This window comes from Panthera uncia, unplaced genomic scaffold, assembly GCF_023721935.1.
Source record: "Panthera uncia isolate 11264 unplaced genomic scaffold, Puncia_PCG_1.0 HiC_scaffold_683, whole genome shotgun sequence".
Classification (NCBI taxonomy): domain Eukaryota; kingdom Metazoa; phylum Chordata; class Mammalia; order Carnivora; family Felidae; genus Panthera; species Panthera uncia.
In genome coordinates, this window is record NW_026059851.1 from 1 (window position 1) to 20,506 (window position 20,506).

General features: G+C 44.1%; 1 protein-coding gene across 2 annotated transcripts; it reads right to left on the minus strand.

Annotated features, from left to right (window-relative positions):
• Positions 1–58: 58 nt before the first annotated feature.
• Positions 59–19,140, minus strand: LOC125918344 (DENN domain-containing protein 10-like). Of its 2 annotated transcripts, none has more exons than XM_049624344.1 (8): positions 19,047–19,140; positions 16,320–16,516; positions 13,375–13,454; positions 9,364–9,512; positions 8,023–8,134; positions 6,202–6,302; positions 4,130–4,237; positions 59–1,280 (listed from the first exon to the last, which is right to left on the minus strand). In XM_049624344.1, exons 1-8 carry the CDS (start codon positions 19,099–19,101, stop codon positions 1,084–1,086), a joined length of 999 nt encoding a protein of 332 aa, XP_049480301.1. In that variant the 5' UTR covers positions 19,102–19,140; the 3' UTR covers positions 59–1,083. The 2 variants fall into 2 exon arrangements, with proteins under 2 accessions (XP_049480301.1, XP_049480300.1); XM_049624343.1 differs by having other exon boundaries at positions 16,320–16,536; positions 18,938–19,140.
• Positions 19,141–20,506: the final 1,366 nt, after the last annotated feature.

Sequence of the window (20,506 nt, forward strand, 5' to 3'; positions counted from 1 at the left end):
AATGATCTGGCGTTTACTTTTTTTTAAGTTTATTTATTTATTTATTTATTTTGAAAGAGAGAGAGAGAGAGCGAGCGAGAGCATGATCTGGGGAGGGGCAGAGAGAAGAGAGAGAATCCCAAGCAGGCTCTGTGCCACCAGCACAGAGTCCGACGTGGGGCTCGAACTCACAAACACGAGACCATGACCTGAACTGAAATCAAGACTCAGACATTTAACCAACCGAGCCACCCAGGTCCCCTTACATTATTTCCTATTCATCTACTCCAATAAATACAACCCTACTGCCCCATGCCTGACATATAGTCAGTGCTCAATAAATATTTTCTGGATAAATGAATGAATAAATGGAAAAAAGAACCGGGTCCAGCCAGATGAGTAGGGCCTGCCTATCAGAGCCCCCCACCCCCACCCCTGATGAGGTGGTACAGGTACAGACAGTGGGAGACAATCCTTCCAGGCCTCTGGCCCCCACGGGATGACACAAGGGTCTAGATGAGCCAGGGCCCGGAGGCCAGGATGGAAGTGTATCCCGGGAAAAGAGTAAGGAGCTGGGAACAGGCTGAATGCAAACCGGCAGCAGACAGGAAAGGAGCTGGCAGGCTGCGGTGCACAGGAGGGCCTGTCATCACCACAGGGACAGGCTTAAATAAACTCTCCAGCCATCCCGATCCAGAAAGGGGAGAGGGGAGGATCCACATGGAAGCTCTGGTCAGCCTGACAGGGAGACCCCACAGCGGGGCTAGCCCTGCAGGGTGTGAGCCCAGACCTGCTACCTTTGGCAGGGATCGGACTACATGCTTGCTTACTGCTGTTCTGGACACAGTACATCGAAGCTAGATTGAGACGCCCTCTCTAGTCCTCAGCAGCAACTATCTCTTGAAAGTTGTTCCTCCGTGAAAATTCTGCTGGAGCACAGAATGCGTTCGCTCAGGAAAGCATTCCAGACCAGCTGGGGGTCACACCTGTCACCAGCCCCCTGCATGTCTCTGTCCCCAGAGCCTGATAACTATTTGGCTACGGTGGGCCTCTGCCCGCTCCTCTAACCAGGGCCACCCTGCAGACCCTCGTGCCAGCATCTGCCTACGGCTTCTCACGGCTCCCCGCGCCCCAGGCAGTTCTGCCACACGCTGCCCGGCACCACCACTGCACAACTCTCAGTAAGTCAGGGGACTGAGGAGTTACCTGTATGACTTGGCTGTCTGACTTCTCCGGATCTTCTGCAGATTGAACAATCAGCTGACCAATTTCTTTGTGCAGTTTGCCCATTGTCATGGCCTCTGGTGAGATCAAGCAGAAGTGATGTAGATATTTAGAAGTTTACATAATAAAAACCAGGACGCCTATTTGAAAATGTAAACCATCATGCGGAGGAAATTTTCAAAACAACCAACAACCGCCCCCATTTCCATCTTCATCCTGAACGCAAATATGATATCACTCCAAGGGACGTGCTAGGAGGCACGGCATAATCATGATTTCTACTTTGTTCAAAATAAGAACATGCCAATACCAGGTTTCTCCTTCACAACTACCTGATAAGAATTTTTGTTTTTCTTCCTAGGCAAGACCTAATGAAAACTACTGACTACAAGTAAGTTGTGATTTTAAGCCAAGAGCCTAACCTCCCTTCGCAGGTCTTTACGGTTAAGAATTCAAGTGTAACCCGGGGGCCTGGGTGGCTCAGTTGGTTAAGAGTCCCACTTCGGCTCAGGTCATGATCTCACATTCGTGAGTTCGAGCCCCGCGTCGGGCTCTGCGCTGACCGCTCGGAGCCTGGAGCCTGTTTCGGATTCTGTGTCTCCCTCTCTCTCTGCCCCTTCCCCACTCATGCTCTGTCTCTCTCTCAAAAAGAAATAAACATTTGAAAAAAAAATTCAAGTGGAACCTTCTGGTGGGGATCCTATAGCAGCAGAGCGTCCTATCAGTTCTGCAGAAGCCAGCTGAACATTCCAGTGTGTGAAGACCCTCAGAATGTGCAAAGGAAACAACCTAAGTCACACGATTTACATACACTGCTCCTTTTCTGCAGCAAAAAAATGAACAGAAATTTCTGTTTGTCCCTCCAAGGGACAAACTCCATTTGAATGGTGTTGATTTGAGACGAGCTCATCTTATAGACTCGGAGCAACAGAAGGCGGCAGGACATGGCCACCCTTTCTGGTCCTAATGCTTCAGCAATATAAGTGGCCCTGGCCACAGCTAGTATCCTATCACTCTGGCTTTACAAAGGGCAATACTCACCTCCATTCCCTTTTGCTTACTGACACATCGTTCAAAAAGATTTTCCATACAGGATTCATGTTCAGTCCTTGTGCAATAATAAATTTCTATGCCCTTTTTCATTCTCTGTCCTTTAAGAGGTGGAGCCTACTTCCTCTCTCTTACGTGGGGACTGGACTTAATGGCTTCCTTCTAACAAATAGAATATGGAAGAACTGGTATATGACTTCTGAGACTAGGTCATAAAAGGCACTGTGGTCTTTCTGTCTCTTGGATCACTTACTCTTGGGGAAGCCAGCTGTCATGTCATGAGAATACTCAAGCTGCCCTACAGAGAGGCCAGGTGGTGAGGCCTCCTGCTAAAAGTTAGCTTAGAAGTTGAGACTTTGGATGACTGAAGCCTTGGGAATATCTTTGTTTTTTAATGTTTATTTTTGAGAGAGAGACAGAGCATGAGCAGGAGAGGGACAGAGAGAGAGAGGAAGATACAGAATCCGAAGCAGGCTCCAGGCTCTGAACTGTCAGCACAGAGCCCAACATGAGGCTCGAACCTACGAACCATGAGATTATGACCTGAGCCGAGGTCGGACCCTTAACCAACTGAGCCACCCAGGTGCCCCTGCCTTGGCAGTATCTTGATTGAAACCTCATGAGAGACCCTGAGTCGGAACCTCTCAGCTAAGTCAGTCCTAAAACTGTGAGATAATAAATATTTGCTGTTTTAAATTTTTTTTTTTTTAACGTTTATTTATTTTTGAGACAGAGAGACACAGCATGAACAGGGGAGGGGCAGAGAGAGAGGGAGACACAGAATCTGAAACAGGCTCCAGGCTCTGAGCAGTCAGCACAGAGCCCGACGCGGGGCTCGAACTCACGGACCACGAGATCATGACCTGAGCTGAAGTCAGACACTTAACCGACCGAGCCACCCAGGCACCCCAATATTTGCTGTTTTAAACTACTAGGTTTAAAAGTGATTTGTTATGCAGCAATAGGTAACTCATACAGCTTGTTTAAACAGAAAAGTTGAGAAACGAGATAGAGACACTATCCTATTGGGGCACCTGGGTGGCTCAGTCGGTTGTGTCCACTCTTGATCTCAGTTCAGGTCATATCTCAAAGGTTCATATGACGGAGCCCCACGTCCGGCTCTGTGCTGACTGCACGGAGACTGCTTGGGATTCTTTCTCCCTCTCTCTGCCCCTCCCCCACTCACGCTTACTCTCTCATAATAAATAAATAAACATTACAAAAAAAAGATACTATCTTATTAACATATACTGTACAGCATAAGCACCCAGAATGTACTACTGACATGGCTGGGCCTGTAAGAATAAATGCTCTGTTCCAGACACAGAAAATCTCTCCAGTTTCAGCACAGCGGGCAAAGCAGGCCCTTGAATACCAGTTTTAGAGCATCAGCCTACAGATACAACTGCTTCAGGGGCGCCTGGGTGGCTCGGTCAGTTGAGCGTCTGACTTCAGCTCAGGTCACGATCTCACGACTCGTGAGTTCGAGCCCCGCGTCAGGTTCTGTGCTGACGGCTCGGAGCCTGGAGCCTGCTTCATATTCTGGGTCTCCCTCTCTCTCTCTCTCTCTGCCCTCTCCTGCTCATGCTGTCTCTCTCTGTCTCTCAAAAATAAAAAAATAAATAAATAAACATTAAAAAAAAATACAACTGCTTCAGGTGGGCGGGAGGATGGGTGAAACTGATAAAGGAGATTATGCGCACACTTATCTTCATGAGCCCTGAGTAGCACGTGGAAGTGTTGAATCACTGTACTGAACCCCTGAAACATAATCCTCTACGTTAGCTACGCTGGAATTAAAATTTTAATAAATTGATTTTAAAAAGTATGACTGCTTGGCTTCCATTTTGTATCAACGACGGAAGAGAGAACTAACCTTTGGCAAGTGGGGCAACGGTAATCTCACGATCTGCCAGATTCACAAACACGTCGTAGAGGTCTGACCTGTTGCTCACCTCCAAGTCCACAAACCCAGCGATGTAACCTGCATGACACAGATGACCCACATTACCGGAATGGGAACAAATCCTGTTGTGAACGGGTCGAAAGAGAATGGACTCTAAAAGTTCACCAGCTGCTTTTCTTCACTGCTTTATTCAGGGGACATCAGCTGTACCCTCTGGCATTTCTTCAGACTACATTATTGACAGTTGCCTGAAGAAACCCTTCCAACTCAAAACGTCCCCCAAACTACATTGTGGTGTCAAAGAAGAAGGCATTTACTTTTCAGTTACTGCTATTCAGGTCAAGAATGACAGCCGAGGTACAGGTAGCAAGGATTCTCTTGACCAATGTTCCCCCTGTAGGTCTCTGTCTCTAAGCAACCACAGCCACACGCCTGGCTTTCTCAGGGACAGCGTGCTGGGGACGGCATCAACTTTCACCAGTTTCAGATCTGATACAATAAATGCTAAAGGAATCAGGACAACTCAAGAAGTAACAGAAGTTTGGAACTGATGTTAAGAAAACAGCTACCAGACTTTTCACATTTCACAGAGCGATACAATTAAAAACAAATAAAAAAAAATTGAGGACCAATTCACTATTGGGACCTCATCAAAATAAAAAGCTTCTGCACAGCGAAGGAAACAATCGGCAAATCTAAAAGGCAACCGACAGAACGGGAGAAGATATTTCAAAAGACATATCAGGTAACGGGTTAGTATCCATAATCTATAAAGAACTTATCAAACTCAGGGCGCCTCAGTGGCTCAGTCAGTTAAGCATCAGGCTCAGGTCATGATCTCATGGTTTGTGAGTTCAAGCCCTGTGTCGGGCTCTGTGCTGACAGCTCAGAGCCTGGAGCCTGCTTCAGATTCTGTGTTTCCCTCTCTCTCTGCCCCTCCCCCGCTCGCACTCTGTCTCTCACTCTCTCTCTCAAAAATAAACATTGAAGAACTTATCAAACTCAACACCCAAAAAAACAAATAATCCAGTGAAGAATTGGGCAAAAGACATGAAAAGACACTTCTCTAAAGAAGACATCCAGATTGCCAACTGACACATGAAAAAATGTTCAATGTTACTCATCATCAGGGAAAAACAAATCAAAACCACAATGAGATACCACCTTACACCTGTCAGAATGGCTAACATTAACAACTCAGGCAACAACAGATGTTGGCGAGGATGCCCAGAAAGAGGATCTCTTTTGCATTGTTGGTGGGAACGCAAGCTGGTGCAACCACTCTGGAAAACAGTATGGAGGTTCCTCAAAAAATTAAAAATAAAACTACCTTATGACCCAGCAACAGCATTACTAGGTATTTATCTAAGGGATACAGGTGTGCTGTTTCGAAGGGACACATGCACCCCCATGTTTATAGCAGCACTATCCACAATAGCCAAAGTATGGAAAGAGCCCAAATGTCCATCGATGGATGAATGGATAAAGAAGTGGTATATATATACACAATGGAGTATTACTTGGCAATCAAAAAGAATGAAACCTTGCCATTTGCAACTACATGGATAGAACTAGAGGGTATTATGCTAAGCAAAATTAGAGAAAGACAAATATCATATGACTTCACTCCTATGAGGACTTTAAGAGACAAAACAGATGAACATAAGGGAAGGCAAGCAAAAATAACATAAAAATAGGGAGGAGGACAAAACAGAAGAGACTCTTAAATATGGAGAACAGAGGGTTACTGGAGGGGTTGTGGGAGGGGGGATGGGCTAAATGGGTAAGAGGCATTAAGGAATCTACTCCTGAAATCATTGTTGCACTCTATGCTAACTAAATTGGATGTAAATTTTAAAAAATAAAAATAAAAAATAAAATAAAATGTGAAAAAAAATAAAATTTTTAAGGAAAAAAAATTGGTTGCATTTACCAAAGAAATAATGCATCATCAATATTCCCTTTGGGAAGGCCAGAAAAAAGTCCTCCCCCAAACCAGGTGAACGCCAAGCCTCTCCTCCTGCGAGACCCCCACTGTCTACCTGGGCACATCCGCAGGGCTTCCAGCTCCTCGGCACTGAGGTGCACATAGGAATGAAGTATGGTCCAGTCCTGTCGATGCCACACCAGGGCAGGCAGAGTCCTGGGGAACGAAGACAAGAACTCAAATGGTTGCTGGCCCGCACCCGCACCCTCCTCCCTCTTCCTCCCGAGGACAGAGCTGGCTGTCAGAGGCAGAGGGGAGAGTGAAGACTACACGTGCCCCGACCTCCAGGCTTCAAATTAAAGTAATGCAATGTCTTCAACTCTGCCTTTTTGGGTCAGATTAGCTACAAAAAGCTCAAGGTGAAGTTTCAAAACATCTCCGTGGTGGCAAGGAGTAACACTTCTGAAGTTTTCCTCCAAATGCCTCACTCCGCAAACTGCCACGGAGGGAGTCTGAGAGTAGAATCCAGAGTGGGGCCCTGCAAGCAACACATTTTTTTTGAAGTCTCTCATTTCTATCTTTAAAGTTCCAATCAAACTTGCAAACCACTTTGTGTTTGTTTTTATACAAAATAAGTTTCCTTGAAAAAACCAGTGAAACAGCTGCCGCAGAGAGAGGTGACGAATTGAACTGTGGTATGGTGAATCCGCTGTTGCCCTGCTATGTTTCCCAAGCTGTGGACATCCCCGTTTCAGAAGCATAGATGTAGAGGGAAAGGGTAACTGGGTGGCCATCGCAATGACAGCAGTCCTCGTTTCCAGAGCGCACACGATGAGCAAGGCACACGCCAAGTACTTCACACACGGCATCGCCAGTCCTGACAACAGGCTTACGAAGTGGGCATTATTACCTTCATTTTACAGATACAGAGACGGAGGCTTAGAAAGTTTAAGTATCCTGGATGTGGTCACAGAGCGGGTAAAGCGCCCTCCAGGATTTTAACCCAAGTTCTTCTGACTACCAAACCTTCTTTTTCCCGTTTTCTAACCAGTCAGCCTCCTGGAGCCTCAATTTTCTCATCCGTAAAAGAAGGCAAAGTTCCTTGCAAAGTTCGTGTCACGAGTAAATTTAATAATTGAGGTGATTTATACAACAGCTGGCATACAGTTAAGCACAAAAGCTAGGTCCTCTTGTTTTTAAAAAAGAATCTATGAACAAGTTAGATTTGGTAAAGAAAAAACTTTCAAAACATCTTTATTATAAAAATAAGAGAGGGGCACCTGGGTGGATCAGTCCGTTAAGCATCAGACTCCAGCTCAGGTCATGATCTCGTGGTCTGTGTGTTCAAGCCCCATGTTGGGTTCCGCGCTGACAGCCCGGAGCCTGCTTCAGATTCTGTATCTCCCTCTCTCTCTGCCCCTCCCCCCCCAACTTGTGTTCTGTCTCTCAAAAATAAATAAATGTTTTTTTTAAAAAAAGAGAAAATCTGTGGTAAAAGTGAAAAAAAAAGAAATAACTTACTTAAAACAGGGGTCAGGAAACTATGGCCATGGATCAGCTGTCTGTCTTTGCACATAAAGTTTTATTGGAACACAGCCATGCTCATTCATTTACATATGCACGACTGGCAGTTCGGTGGTTGGGACAGAGAACTTATGGCCTCCAAGCCTAAAATATTTATGGTCTGGCAAGGAAAAGTTCAAACTCCCTGCTCTAAAATATTCTTATTTCTAAATTTAAAGAAGAATCTGCCCAAATTCAGTGACCTTGAACTACTAAAGCTCACCTGAAACATTAGACCAAGATAGCATTTCACCCACAGCCTACCACATTCTATTTATACCAAATGTGTAACAGAACAGAGCACACAGGAACACAGACTGCCCCAAATCAGCTCCCAACAAAGCCTCTACTTTTTAATGACCAGAGACAATACCTGGTGAACTCCTGGACAGCTTCTATTTTGGGGTGATAGACGACAATTCTTTTCTTTAGCATCAGTGCTGTGTGTAAGATAACGGTTTCCATTCCAAACTGAGATACAATGTCTTAAAACACAAGAAATTATAATATTACTGCATTAAATAATATGTAAGAAAATAACATTTTTATTGGAAGGAATTCTTTCCAATAAATGCAGAGTTTATTTTCTGTATACAGAATTATTTTCAATACAGAGAATAAAAAAGCACCTTATGCACTGGATGAGCATATAAATCCAGACATCTGCTCCCTAGGATGGGTGCTATGACAGCTTAAACCTGACCCCCCTCCAAGGGACTCTGCACTGGATGCACAGATGAAGCCAGAGCCCAAAGAAAGTGGAATAAATGATATGAAGGGAACCAGTATCTTTCTGTGTCATGAAACACCCTTAGGTTTAAAAAAAAAAAAAAAAAAAGTTTACTCTGGAGCACCTGGGTGGCTCATTGGCTTAAGCAACTGACTCTTGATTTCAGCTCAGTTCATGATCTCACAGTTTGTGGGTTCAAACCCCACATAGGGCTCTACACTGACACTACAGAGCCTGCTTGGGATTCTATCTGCCCCAACCCCGCTGGCTCTCTCTCTCTCTCAAATAAATAAACATTCAAAAATAATAATAGATAAATAAATAAAAGTTCATGGACACCACCCCTCCACCAATACATACGTCATTATGTAAGTCCTTTTGAGACAGCTGAACAAACCTGTCAATAGGACGCTTAGAAACCATATAGAACAGCAGGTTCACGAGCTAAGACAGGCGCTGTAGGAGGACAAGAGTGAAGGCCAGCATTTCCCCTTTCCTCCCTTTTAAGGACCCTGAAATCTGTGGCTTAGCCCTGCACTGCTGTTTTGGATTTTCCAGTTGGGAGAGGAAGGCGGAGAGTTAGAAGAGGAACTCTGGGTCAGGGGCCTGAGCTCTCTACATGGAGGAAGTAACTGCTAAAATGTAAGGAAAGAAAAACGATGGAAGTCGGCAGACACTCAAGCTGTGAAATTCAGCTTACCCACAAAAGAACATTTCTGTATTATTAACAGTCAGAATCGTGTGGAAAGGGCCACCACAAAAATCTGCTTTCCTACGACAGAATTCTAATCAAATAAGGCAATGTAGAAGTTGAACTACCCTCCTGTATAGCAAATAAATATTACATAGATGAAAATATACAGAAAGATGGAATATTAGAGTACAATGAGGATTGCCCTTGGCTTGGGGATCTTGTTGTTGGGATGGAACCATCCGGGACGGGTTTTTGTTTTGTGGGCTGTGTGTGTGTCTGCGTGTGTTTACCTTTGATGGAGCCTGCAAGATAAGCCTTTCGGGCATCAAAATCTTTGCTAAGGAAAGAGCCATTTTCTTCACTCTGGCATATCCCCTTTGTGAGTACTGCAATATAACTCTCCATCATTTTAACTGGGCTCCCATGTTTCAGGTACATTCTGTAAGAAAAGACAAAAAACAACCATGCTTTTATATAGCATGAACCACACAGAGCAATGCGCCCAAGGCTGGGTATGGGTACTTCCTAAAAAATCTAAGTCAACCTGTTGATAACGCTTCTGAATGCCTGAAACTTTTTATGACATGACTACTTCTATAATTTAATTCGATAATGTATTGAAAAAAACAACCATTCAAGAGACCTCCAACAACTCCCTGAAGCTGGCTTTCTCCTTCCATCTCCATAGCCCACTCGAGCAGGAGAGTAAGCTAAGGACTTTCTAAGGACTCATTTTTCTTTTTTTCCCTAAGTTTTATTTTTTAAGTTTATTTATTTTGAGAGAGAGAGAGAGCATGTGCACACCCGCACAAGTCAGAGAGGGGCAGAAAGAAGGAGAGACAGAATCCCAAGCAGGCTCCACACCATCAGCACACAGCCTGATGTGGGGCCTGAACTCACGAACCCAGGAGATCATGACCTGAGCTGAGATGCTTAACCAACTGCACCACCCAGGCGCCCCTGAGGGCCCACTATTCTTAAAAAAAATATTGCATTTTTATCTGTCTTATATTCACAAATGGTGCTTCTAGCCATAAGGACTCTATTATTGCTGGGATTTCCTTTGACAAGAAAGGAGTTTTACACATTGTTCACAGAGAAAACAGTAATTATAGAACCTATATTTATTATCAGAGTTCCCAGAGGTAACTATATTTAGATAATTAAGAAATCAAACTCCTTTAAGTTTCTGGTGGTAAGTATACACTAGATATATTCATCATCAAGTTCCAGAAAACGCTGACAGGAAACTGCCTACATTTATAGCTCACATGTGAAATCAGTCTCTTCCCCTGAAATCTCTTCCTCTGAGTAACTAAATCTAAATTTTGCATGAGAAGCAGGACTGGGCCTACTTGAGCCTTTTAGTAGCTAAATGGATGAAAAAACTGGAAAGAAAATAAAATTATTGTTTAAAACAGATCATTTGAGGGATACCTGGGTAACTCAGTTAAGCGTCTGACTCTCAGTTTCGGTTCAGATCATGATCTCACGGTTCGGTAGTCTGAGCCCCTCGTTGGGCTCTGTGCTGACAGTGTGGAGCCTGCTTGGGATTCTCTCTCTCCATCTCTCTCTCTTCCCCTAACCCACACATGCTCTATCTCTCTCTCAAAAATAAACATTAAAAAAAAAAAAAGATTTAAAAAATTTTTTTAAAATAAAATAGATCACTCGAAACTGTATTTATTGTAGGTTAAGTGAAAAAAGCAAGTGTTGTAACTACTAGCCAGTCAGTGTTTTTAAATGACTTCAATGCACAATTGAGGGAAAGAGGTAGAGAACAATGAATATGGTAAGCTATCCTACATGTAAACTAGTCAAACCCATGAACTCATATACATGCTTCTATATGGAGAAAATATCTCCGGTATGATATAAAGAAAACAGCCCCAGGAGTGCCCCGGGGTGGGGGTCGGGAGGCAGATTTGAAGGCTAGGAATAGGGAGAGGAAGGGACCTAGGTTTCACTGTATACCCTTCTGTATTGTCTGTATTTTTTTCCTGTGTGCTTACATTACCACCACCAAACAAACAATATACCATTAAAACTGTAAAATAGACGGGCACCTGAGTGGCTCAGTCAGTTAAGTGTCCGACTCTTGATTTCTGCCTAAGCCATGATCTCACTGTTTGTGAATTGGAGCCCTGCATCAGGCCACATTGTCAGTGTGGAGCCTGCTTGGGATTCTCTCTCTCCCTCTCTCTGCCCCTCCCTTGCTCACGTGTGTACGCGTGCACGCACACACACACACACACACACACACACTCTCTCTCTCTCTTTCTCAAAATAAATAAATAAACTTAAAAAAAAAACACCCTGTGAAATAGAAACGATATACAGTAATGGAGAAGAGAAACACAGGAAGGGTAGTAGGATAAGATCACTTTTTCCATAACAACCCTGGGCCATGAACTACTGACAGAAGCAAGGATCCCCCCAAATCATTCCATAGGAAAACCACAAAGTGCAACCCAGGGGAACTTACTCAGATGGGACAGCCGGAGGCTGTCACACCTGGCCTGGACAACTGGTTCCAAGTGAAACCCTGGTTCTCTACCATGGCCACTAGCTGGAGGCTCCAGAAGATGAAGGGGGTCATGGCAAATGACCTGGATCCCACACAGGGAACGAACCCCCTCGTGTGGGCTTCCGCTGCCACTGTGAGCAGCGTGCTATGGAAGGCACGCCTGCCTGTCCCCTCCCCAGAAACGGAAGGGAGCACCTCCATGGTAAGTAGCAGCATCGAAAAGTGTTGGTCTATGTACTTGTGCACACAGACAGGTGTTAGTGGGGAGAGGCAGTGTGTGTGTGTGGCAAGAGCATGTGGGTATGTACACATGCAAGGGTACGTGCAGTAAGGTGCAGGGGGCACAAGAGGTGGCTGCCAATAGCTCTCAGTCCTCCTTTCTCCTAAACTGTGACAGGAGAAGAGTCCGGAACCCAACAATGCCATGGCACTACAGAAGCTGAGGAACCTTCCAGCTTCCTCCCGGGCAGGAAGTGGAATCTAAAGCAATCTTAAATTTTGAGCCCAAGAATATTTCCCAGTGAATTCACTGGGAAACCTAACCCTGACTCAGCCAAATGAAATGGGAGTCCAACGTTTGTTCAAAAGCAGCTTTACAGTGTTTTTAGCTCATGGCTTGTAGACAGCGTCTCTTCTCACAATAATAATCTCCCTTTGTGTCAGTGCCATGGTAGCAGACAACTGTTTATATTCCACAATGAACCATATACCTGGGACTTATCTTAAGAGAGCAAAAAGGTTTTCTTATCATAGCTGGCTGCAAAACAGTAAAACTTCATTCTGTGAAAATACAATCTACCTGAAACCCTTAAGTAATTAGAAAGTAGTCTTCTGCTACATGTAGATATAGATATATAGATATAGATATAGTTATGGATATAGACATATAGATATAGATAGCCAGAGATAGATAGCATGTGTGTGTACACATAAAAATGGCAAAAAAGCAACCATTCATCAGGCTTATAGCGAGGAACACAAAAACAACTCCCTTTGCCCCCCACCCCATCTAAAACAACTTACTGAGCATAAGCCTGAGGGCTGATGTTGTAATACATAACCTCTAGAATTACAATTCTATCTAGTAACAACAATATTTAAAAAAAAAAAAAAATCTAAAACCCTGTCAAAGCCCTGATTGAGGAAAAAACTAATTTCCCCAAGATACAAGAAAGGTTTGATTAACTCCACTATATACACTCACCAAGGCAAGAAAGCAGACTGGTATATTTTACATACAATTTTTCAACAGCTGGGATGAAACTAAAGAAGTTTACCTGAATCACTATTAACCAATTAATTGGATTCTCAGCTTCCCAGCACTCCAGCTAAGAAGTATTTTCCTGCGTTTTTGCATAATTCAAAATGCTCATTAACTTTCCCCAAAATGACTCCCCCACACAGACCTTGACACATATAAACTAGCTTACCACTTCGCCAGCACTTAACTTATCCGTCCTGCTAAGGAAAGTTCTAGATTGGAAGTGAGCAGAAGTGTCAGGCCAAAAGTAGCAAGTGACTCAAATACCCAAGAACTACAATCGTTGTGTAAATTGCTTTTTGTCCTCCCTTCTACCATTTTCCCAAATAAGAGCAGTGTCATAAAAGCAGAAGAGAAAGTTCCTCTTACAAAAGTTTCCAGAGGGCCAGTAAAGATTAAGTTGGGGAAGCAGAGGGCTGAAATTTGCTTCCTCCGTGTAGAAATCTGCTATGTAACTACCGAGCAAGATCTTCATTTTTGTAGGATAGCATTTAATACAGTTTTCATACAGACCTACACAATATCCTAGTGAAGGCGGCATATTTCTCTGGATTAAAATCTTTGGCGGTCAGAACAATAGAAAAATGAGTCACCTGTCCAAAAGAAACAAAAAGTATACTTTTTAAAGACACTTTCACAGATTTAAATTTTATTACTACATTCTAGCAAACCTCTTGTACAAGACATAACAGCATTAAAAAGAAAAGATCAAAATGTAACCAAGTTCTCACTTCCTTGTTTATACTTCTATGTTTACATACACACATATAAAAGATATGTACTTATATATACCTATATATTTCATTTCTTAGATAAGAATGTAGTACTTTTAGAGTTAACATCTTTTCAAAAACACAAATATATTTCAAATATCAAAAATGTGAGTTTTCATTTAAAGTACTCTCACCTCATCAAAGCAGAATTAGAAATGTCATATCAGATCTACCAATTTATCAACTCTTAATTAATGAAAGAGGATACAAAACAACAAAAATACACACAGTAAGATCACACAGTTCCTGAAATAGTCAATGCTCTACAGAATGCCATATAATCTCTGTAGAAAGCACACTGTAACAATAAGCTTCATTTGTCTATACTCCTCTATTATTATAAATATAAATTTCTTCTAATCATATACCTATTATTCCCATTAATGAGATAAAATTCAGGACTTTATAAAAGGCAAAGCATTTAAGAAATACATTTTTAGAAATCATATTCTTTTTTTTTTTAATTAAAAAAAAATTTTTTTTTAATGTTTATTTATTTTTGAGACAGAGAGAGACAGAGCATGAACGGGGGAGGGGCAGAGAGAGAGGGAGACACACAATCGGAAGCAGGCTCCAGGCTCTGAGCCATCAGCCCAGAGCCCGACGCAGGGCTCGAACTCACGGACCGCGAGATCGTGACCTGAGCTGAAGTCGGATGCTTAACTGACTGAGCCACCCAGGCACCCCAGAACTCATATTCTTAAGTATAAGAACTACCTCTAAATCTTGTCATTTTTCAAATCTGAAAAGCAGATTTGAAATCGATGTTGCTGCTATTGACATTATGGAACAAAACACAGATAAACCTATTCGACACATCAAGACTTTTCAGCAAGAACTTAATGAACATAAACGAAAGATTTTATAACACATTGAAAACTATCTTTTTGCAAATTTACATTTTCTAATTATGAATCTGTTTTGTTTTAAACCTCTAACAGTTTTAAACTGTTGCCTTCTTGTTATTTTAAAAGTAACTCCTTAAATTTAAATTGGTATCTTGGACATGTTTCATGATTATTGGCTATAAAAGTAGCCCTAGATGGTAAAAGAAGTCCCCACACAGGCACACACCAGGAGCTTCGTCACTTTCCAATATTTCTTTATTTGAAAAAAAACAAAACAAAAAACCCTGCTGGTTACTTGGAATTAGAAAAGCCCACAGTGACCACATACTGGTTTTCAACATGTCACATTGATACTATTCATATCAAATGACACACACACAAAAGCCTACTTAATACATGTTTCCTTAATTCTCCTTTCTATTCCTAACATATCCTTACCATCCATAAGCAAATGAAAAAAAGTTTTCTTAATTATATCAAGGATAATTTTATCTTTAAAAATTTTGGGGGGGTAAGGGGCATTAAGGAATCTATTCCTGAAATCATTGCTTCACTATATGCTAACTAATTTTGATGCAAATTTTAAAAAATAAAAAATAAAGTTAAAAAAAAATTTTTTTTAATGTTTATTTATTTTTGAGCGGGGAGGGAAGGGAGACACAGAAGGAGAGACGGAGACACAGAATCTGAAGCCGGCTCCAGGCTCTGAGCTGTCAGCACAGAGCCCGACACAAGACCCGAAGCCACTGAGTTGTGAGATCATGACCTGAGCCAAAGTCGGATACTCAACCAACTGAGCCACCCAGGCATCCCAAGGATAATTTTATCTTTTAAAACGGTTTTTAGGGCGCCTGGGTGGCTCAGTCGGTTAAGCTTCTGGCTCTTGACTTCGGATCAGATCATGATCTTGTGGTTTGTGGGTTCCATCCCCATGTCAGGCTCTGCACTAACAGTGCAGAGCCTGCTTGGGATTCTCTCTCTCTCCTTCTCTCTACCCCTCCCATGCTCTGTCTCTCTCTCTCAAAACAAATAAACTTAAAACAAACAAACAAACAAACAAACTTAGGGGCGCCTGGGTGGCTCAGCTGGTTAAGTGTCCGACTCTTGATCTTGGCTCAGGTCATGATCTCATGGTTTGAGTTTGAGCCTCGTGCTGGGCTCAGCGCTGACAGTGTGGAGCCTGCTTGAGGTTCTCTCTCTGCCCCTCCCCTGCTCAATCTCTCTCAAAATAAATAAACTTAAGGGAAAAAAAAAACTTAAAATGGTTTTTAATTATGGACAAATGCTTCTTTCCACTTTTATTTATTTATTTTTTTTTTAATTTTTTTTTTCAACGTTTTTTATTTATTTTTGGGACAGAGAGAGACAGAGCATGAACGGGGGAGGGGCAGAGAGAGAGGGAGACACACAGAATTGGAAACAGGCTCCAGGCTCCGAGCCATCAGCCCAGAGCCTGACGCGGGGCTTGAACTCACAGACCGCAAGATCGTGACCTGGCTGAAGTCGGACGCTTAACCGACTGCGCCACCCAGGCGCCCCTGCTTCTTTCCACTTTTAATCGGTCACGACTTTGCACGTCCACATTACTACTCCATCAGAGTATAACCCAGAAAGGACTTCACTACACCAGCCATAGGGTCAGTCAATAGAATGTATATCAACCAATATTCATAGAATGAATAAGAGTGAAATTTGAAAGGGGACATTCCCAGTGAAAAGCATATCTGGTATTTTTCAAAAGCGTATTGTGAGCAATAATGTCTAAAGCTAAGAGTCACTGGAAGAATGTTACGTCACTTTAAATATTTTTGGTTGTTAGACCTTCAGGCAGTCATACCTTTATCAAAACTGAAGAATCTGGAACTTCAACTGTTGTGATATAAAACCATGTTCTTCTGTACTGACCAAAGACGAAGGGATGGAGAAGTTTGTTCTCATCTGTAAGGCAGCATTTTCTCAGCAGTAAACTCCTTAAAGTAGCTGTCGTGGAAGGATAACACCACACCCACAGAACTTCTCCATTTGTGTCCTTTTCTACGGTGGAAAGATGGTCACTGTGAGAATGTCAAACAGCAGCAAGGAAGTGAATTGATTGGTTACTCAGAAGCACTTAGCGGAATCAGTTTTCACATCCCATTTTACAAAGCATCCCGGAGCATGTGTGACCCCAAATTCCCATCCACCTCCGTTGGTCAAACCATGCAGCTCTCCTGATCTTGAGTTTTAGGCCACCTGAGTAAAAACCTTTTACAACAAATCATGAATGAAAACTTAAGGGGCACCTGCGTGGCTCAGTCAGTTAAGCATCCGACGTTGGCTCAGGTCGTGGTCTCATGGTTCGTGAGTTCAAGCCCTGCGTCGGGCTCTGTGCTGACAGCTCGGAGCCTGGAGCCTGCTTCAGATTCTGTGTCTCCCTCTCTCTCTGCCCCTCCCCTGCTCGTGCTCTGTCTCTCTCTCTCTCTCAAAAATAAATAAACATTAAAAAATTTTAAGGAAAAGAAAATCTGAGCCTTAAATTTGGCAGAGTTCTTTCCTATCTCCTCCCACACAAATTCATAAACTCAGCATTACGTTTTGTTTTAATTTTAATTAAAATTAAATTTTAATTTTTAATTTTTTTTAAGTTTATTTATTTTGAGAGAGCAAAGAGAAGACAGAGTGAGAGCAGGGGAGGGGCAGAGAGAGAAGGAGAGAGAGGGTTTCAAGCAGGCTCCACGTTGTCAGTGGAGAGCCCAATGTGGGGCTCAATCTCACAAACCTTGAGATTATGACCTGAGTTGGTCACTTAACCAACTGAGCCCCCCAGGTGTCCCCTCAGCCTTACATTTTTATCAGTTAGAAGGATCTTTAATAAATACACAGGAAGTGTTTGTCAAGAACAAAACTGGAGATGAAGAAAATGGTGAAATCTCTTTTAAATCATGTTATATACTGATTGTATAAATTCTATATTTAACATTGTAATAGTAATAATAATAATGTAATAATAATAGTAATAATAATAATGGTTATCCTGTCACATAATGTAGTTTCCTCATCACAGTAAACACCTCAATAACCTAGCCTAAGCTTCAGAAAAACAGTTACTGTGCATATAGCAGTATGGATGCAGATTTTTGTTATGGAAAATATCAAGTTCATAAAAAAATGAATTCCCGTCTCCATCATTCAGCTCCAGCAATTATCAACACCTGGTCCCTCCTTGTTTCTAATGTTCCCCCTCCCCCATTATTTGGAAGCAAATTCCTTTTAAATCCGTTTCCATACGAAAAATAAAAATCTGAATTGAAAATATGATTGTAAGTCATCTTCGTCTTTGCCGTTACCAGATAAAGTCAGAATTTAACCTAACCTTATTCACAAGTACCTTCAAGCAGGACTAAGATGCTTGAAGTACTTAGGTTTTGTTTTGAAGCAGTTCTAAAACCACATTAGAAATAATACAGGGGAAATAAAAAAGAAACACAGGAAGCCATTCCCAGATAAATGCACTCCTTTGAAACACTGAGAAATAATCAGCACAGTTAGCCGGTTTTGCTGAACGCAAGCAACGTTCTTCCACACTAGAGGAATAGAATGTTATCTCAATGGAGTATTACTTCAAAGGTCAACGGCACGCAGGGAACCTACAGACGTTCATTCAAGCAACCCGCGGCCGCCAATGGGATGAATGGTTCCTTGAAACACCCAACCCTGAGACGCTGCACACGGCTCAGGCACACCCAAAGATCCCAACGTACTTCCTCAACCACTAATTCCTCAAATTTAACCGGGATCCCGCCGTACATGATTGTATGTATGTAGACACGCCGGCTACGTGCCTGAGCTCTATCACATGATACAGGATTCCGCCACTGGTGTGAGTTGGGGCTCTGCGGCTAGACCGCAAGGGTCCCAACCCTGGCTCCGCCGCTTCCTAGCACGCGTCCGTGCGCAAAGGACACCCTGGGCCTCCATCTGCTTCTCCGAAATGTGGTCACCAAACATTACCCACATCCCCTGGAGCCGTGGTAGAAGTTTAATGGGAGATAATCCGTGCATAATGCTCAGCACTCGGGGCTGGCACAGTTGGTCGCGGTGACTCGAACTGCTCAATCACATAATCGGGGCCAGCCGGGCGCCGGGCAGGCAGTCACGCGTGCCTCCCGCACCCTCCGAGGTCTGCCCTGCCGCCTCCCCGCCCCCCCCCCCGCACCGCCCACTACCCGCTCTCGGCCCAGCCCCTGCCCCGCCTGCGCAGCGGCCCCTCGCAGCCGCCGGAGCTCCGTCACCCTCGACGTCCGGGCTTCTGTGCATCATGGGGCGTCCGGCAGGAGGCCCGGGGTCCCTCCGCCCTGCTGCCCCGCCCGGACGGGTCCCACGCGAGGCTACAGGCGGACCCGCCCAGGGCGGCTGGCCGGGTCCCCGCGCCCCGCAGCGCCCCCCGCCCCGGCCCAACAGAGAAGGGGCCGCGACCTCCTCACCGCAGGCGGCGCCGGGGACCGCGGGAGCAGAGGCCACCCCGGGCCCAGGCGGAGGCCGAAGTGGGGCGCGGGACTGCGGGGCAGGGCGCCTTCGTCCTCACCGATCAGCCCGACTCCGAGCATCAGCTGAGTGTCCGCCGCCTCCGCAGCAGCCATTTTCCGCCGCCGCCGCCGCCGCCGCCGCAGCGCGCCGCTCCCAACAATCCGCTCGCAGGCCCCGCCCCTCCTCCAGGGCACGCCCACCATCCGGTCCCACCCTCAATCAAGGCCCCGCCTCTCCCTCTGGCCCCACTTGGGTCCCGCTCGCCCTGACTTCCTGCCCCCCCACCCACCTTCAGCCCTCAGCTCTTTTTTTTTTTTTAATTTTTTTGTTGTTGTTATTTATTTTTGAGAGAGAGAGAGAGACAGAGCACAGGCAGGGGAGGGGCAGGGACAGAGGGAGACACAGAATCTGAAGCAGGCTTCAGGCTCTGAGCTGTCAGCGCAGAGCCCAACGCGGGGCTTGAACTCACAAACCATGAGATCATGACCTGAACCCAAGTCAGACACTCAACCGCCTGAGCCACCCAGGAGCCCCAGCCCTCAGCTCTTCAAGCTCGGAAAACTCCTCAGCCTGGGCATCTTTCCTCAATTCCTCTAATCCGATCTTCATAAGCCCTCTATTCAACCCACTCCAATCTTCCCTCCCCTCCAATCTTTTCTCATTCTACCTCTGCCCTCCAGGCCGGCTAAAAAGAGGAGTCATGAGTATGGAGGAACGGTCTCCCTCCATCCACCCACCCACCCAACCATCCATCCATCCATCCACTCATTCATTCATTCATCCATCCATCCATCTATTCATCTATCCATCCCAAAAACAAAAACAAACAAAACCAAAACGAAACAAAACAAAAAGCCCGGAAGATTTGAAAAAGCTTTGGGAATATAGTGTTGAACAAGATAGAGCATTCTAGTGGAGGGAGACAGACAATTGCTGAGTAAAATAATACAAAACAGCCTAGAGTGATAAGCCCATTGCAATAACATAGTGGAGTGTGTTAGAAAGTGGAGGGGATGTACTGCTTTAAAATAGGTGTCAAGGAAGGCTCCTCAAGGAAGAGATATTTAGACAGAGATAGGCATGTTGAGAAGGAGCCAGGCAGTTTGTGTAGCTCCAGGATCCCTCATGGATCTTCTGTGCCTCCAACCCCAAACCTCACAAAACTAATTAGGGAGGGTCTTTGGTATCTACAGGAATATCATACCATCTCCAACTCACTTGACGTACATTTTAAACTATTTAATATAAAATATTATATATATATACACCAATTGTTACATATATATACATAAATGCTAATTTAAGGAAAAGAGGTGGTTATCCCCCAGTTTAAGAAATAAAGCATTACATGGGGTGCCTGGGTAGCTCAGTCAGTTAAGCCCCTGACTCCTGATTTTGGCTCAGGTCATGATCCTGTTGCATCCACACGACTCCTGAAACAGAATGTTACGGGCACCAGTGACCGATTGGGACCAACACTCTTGATAAGAGTGTGGCCCCAAACAGCCGGGGTACAGA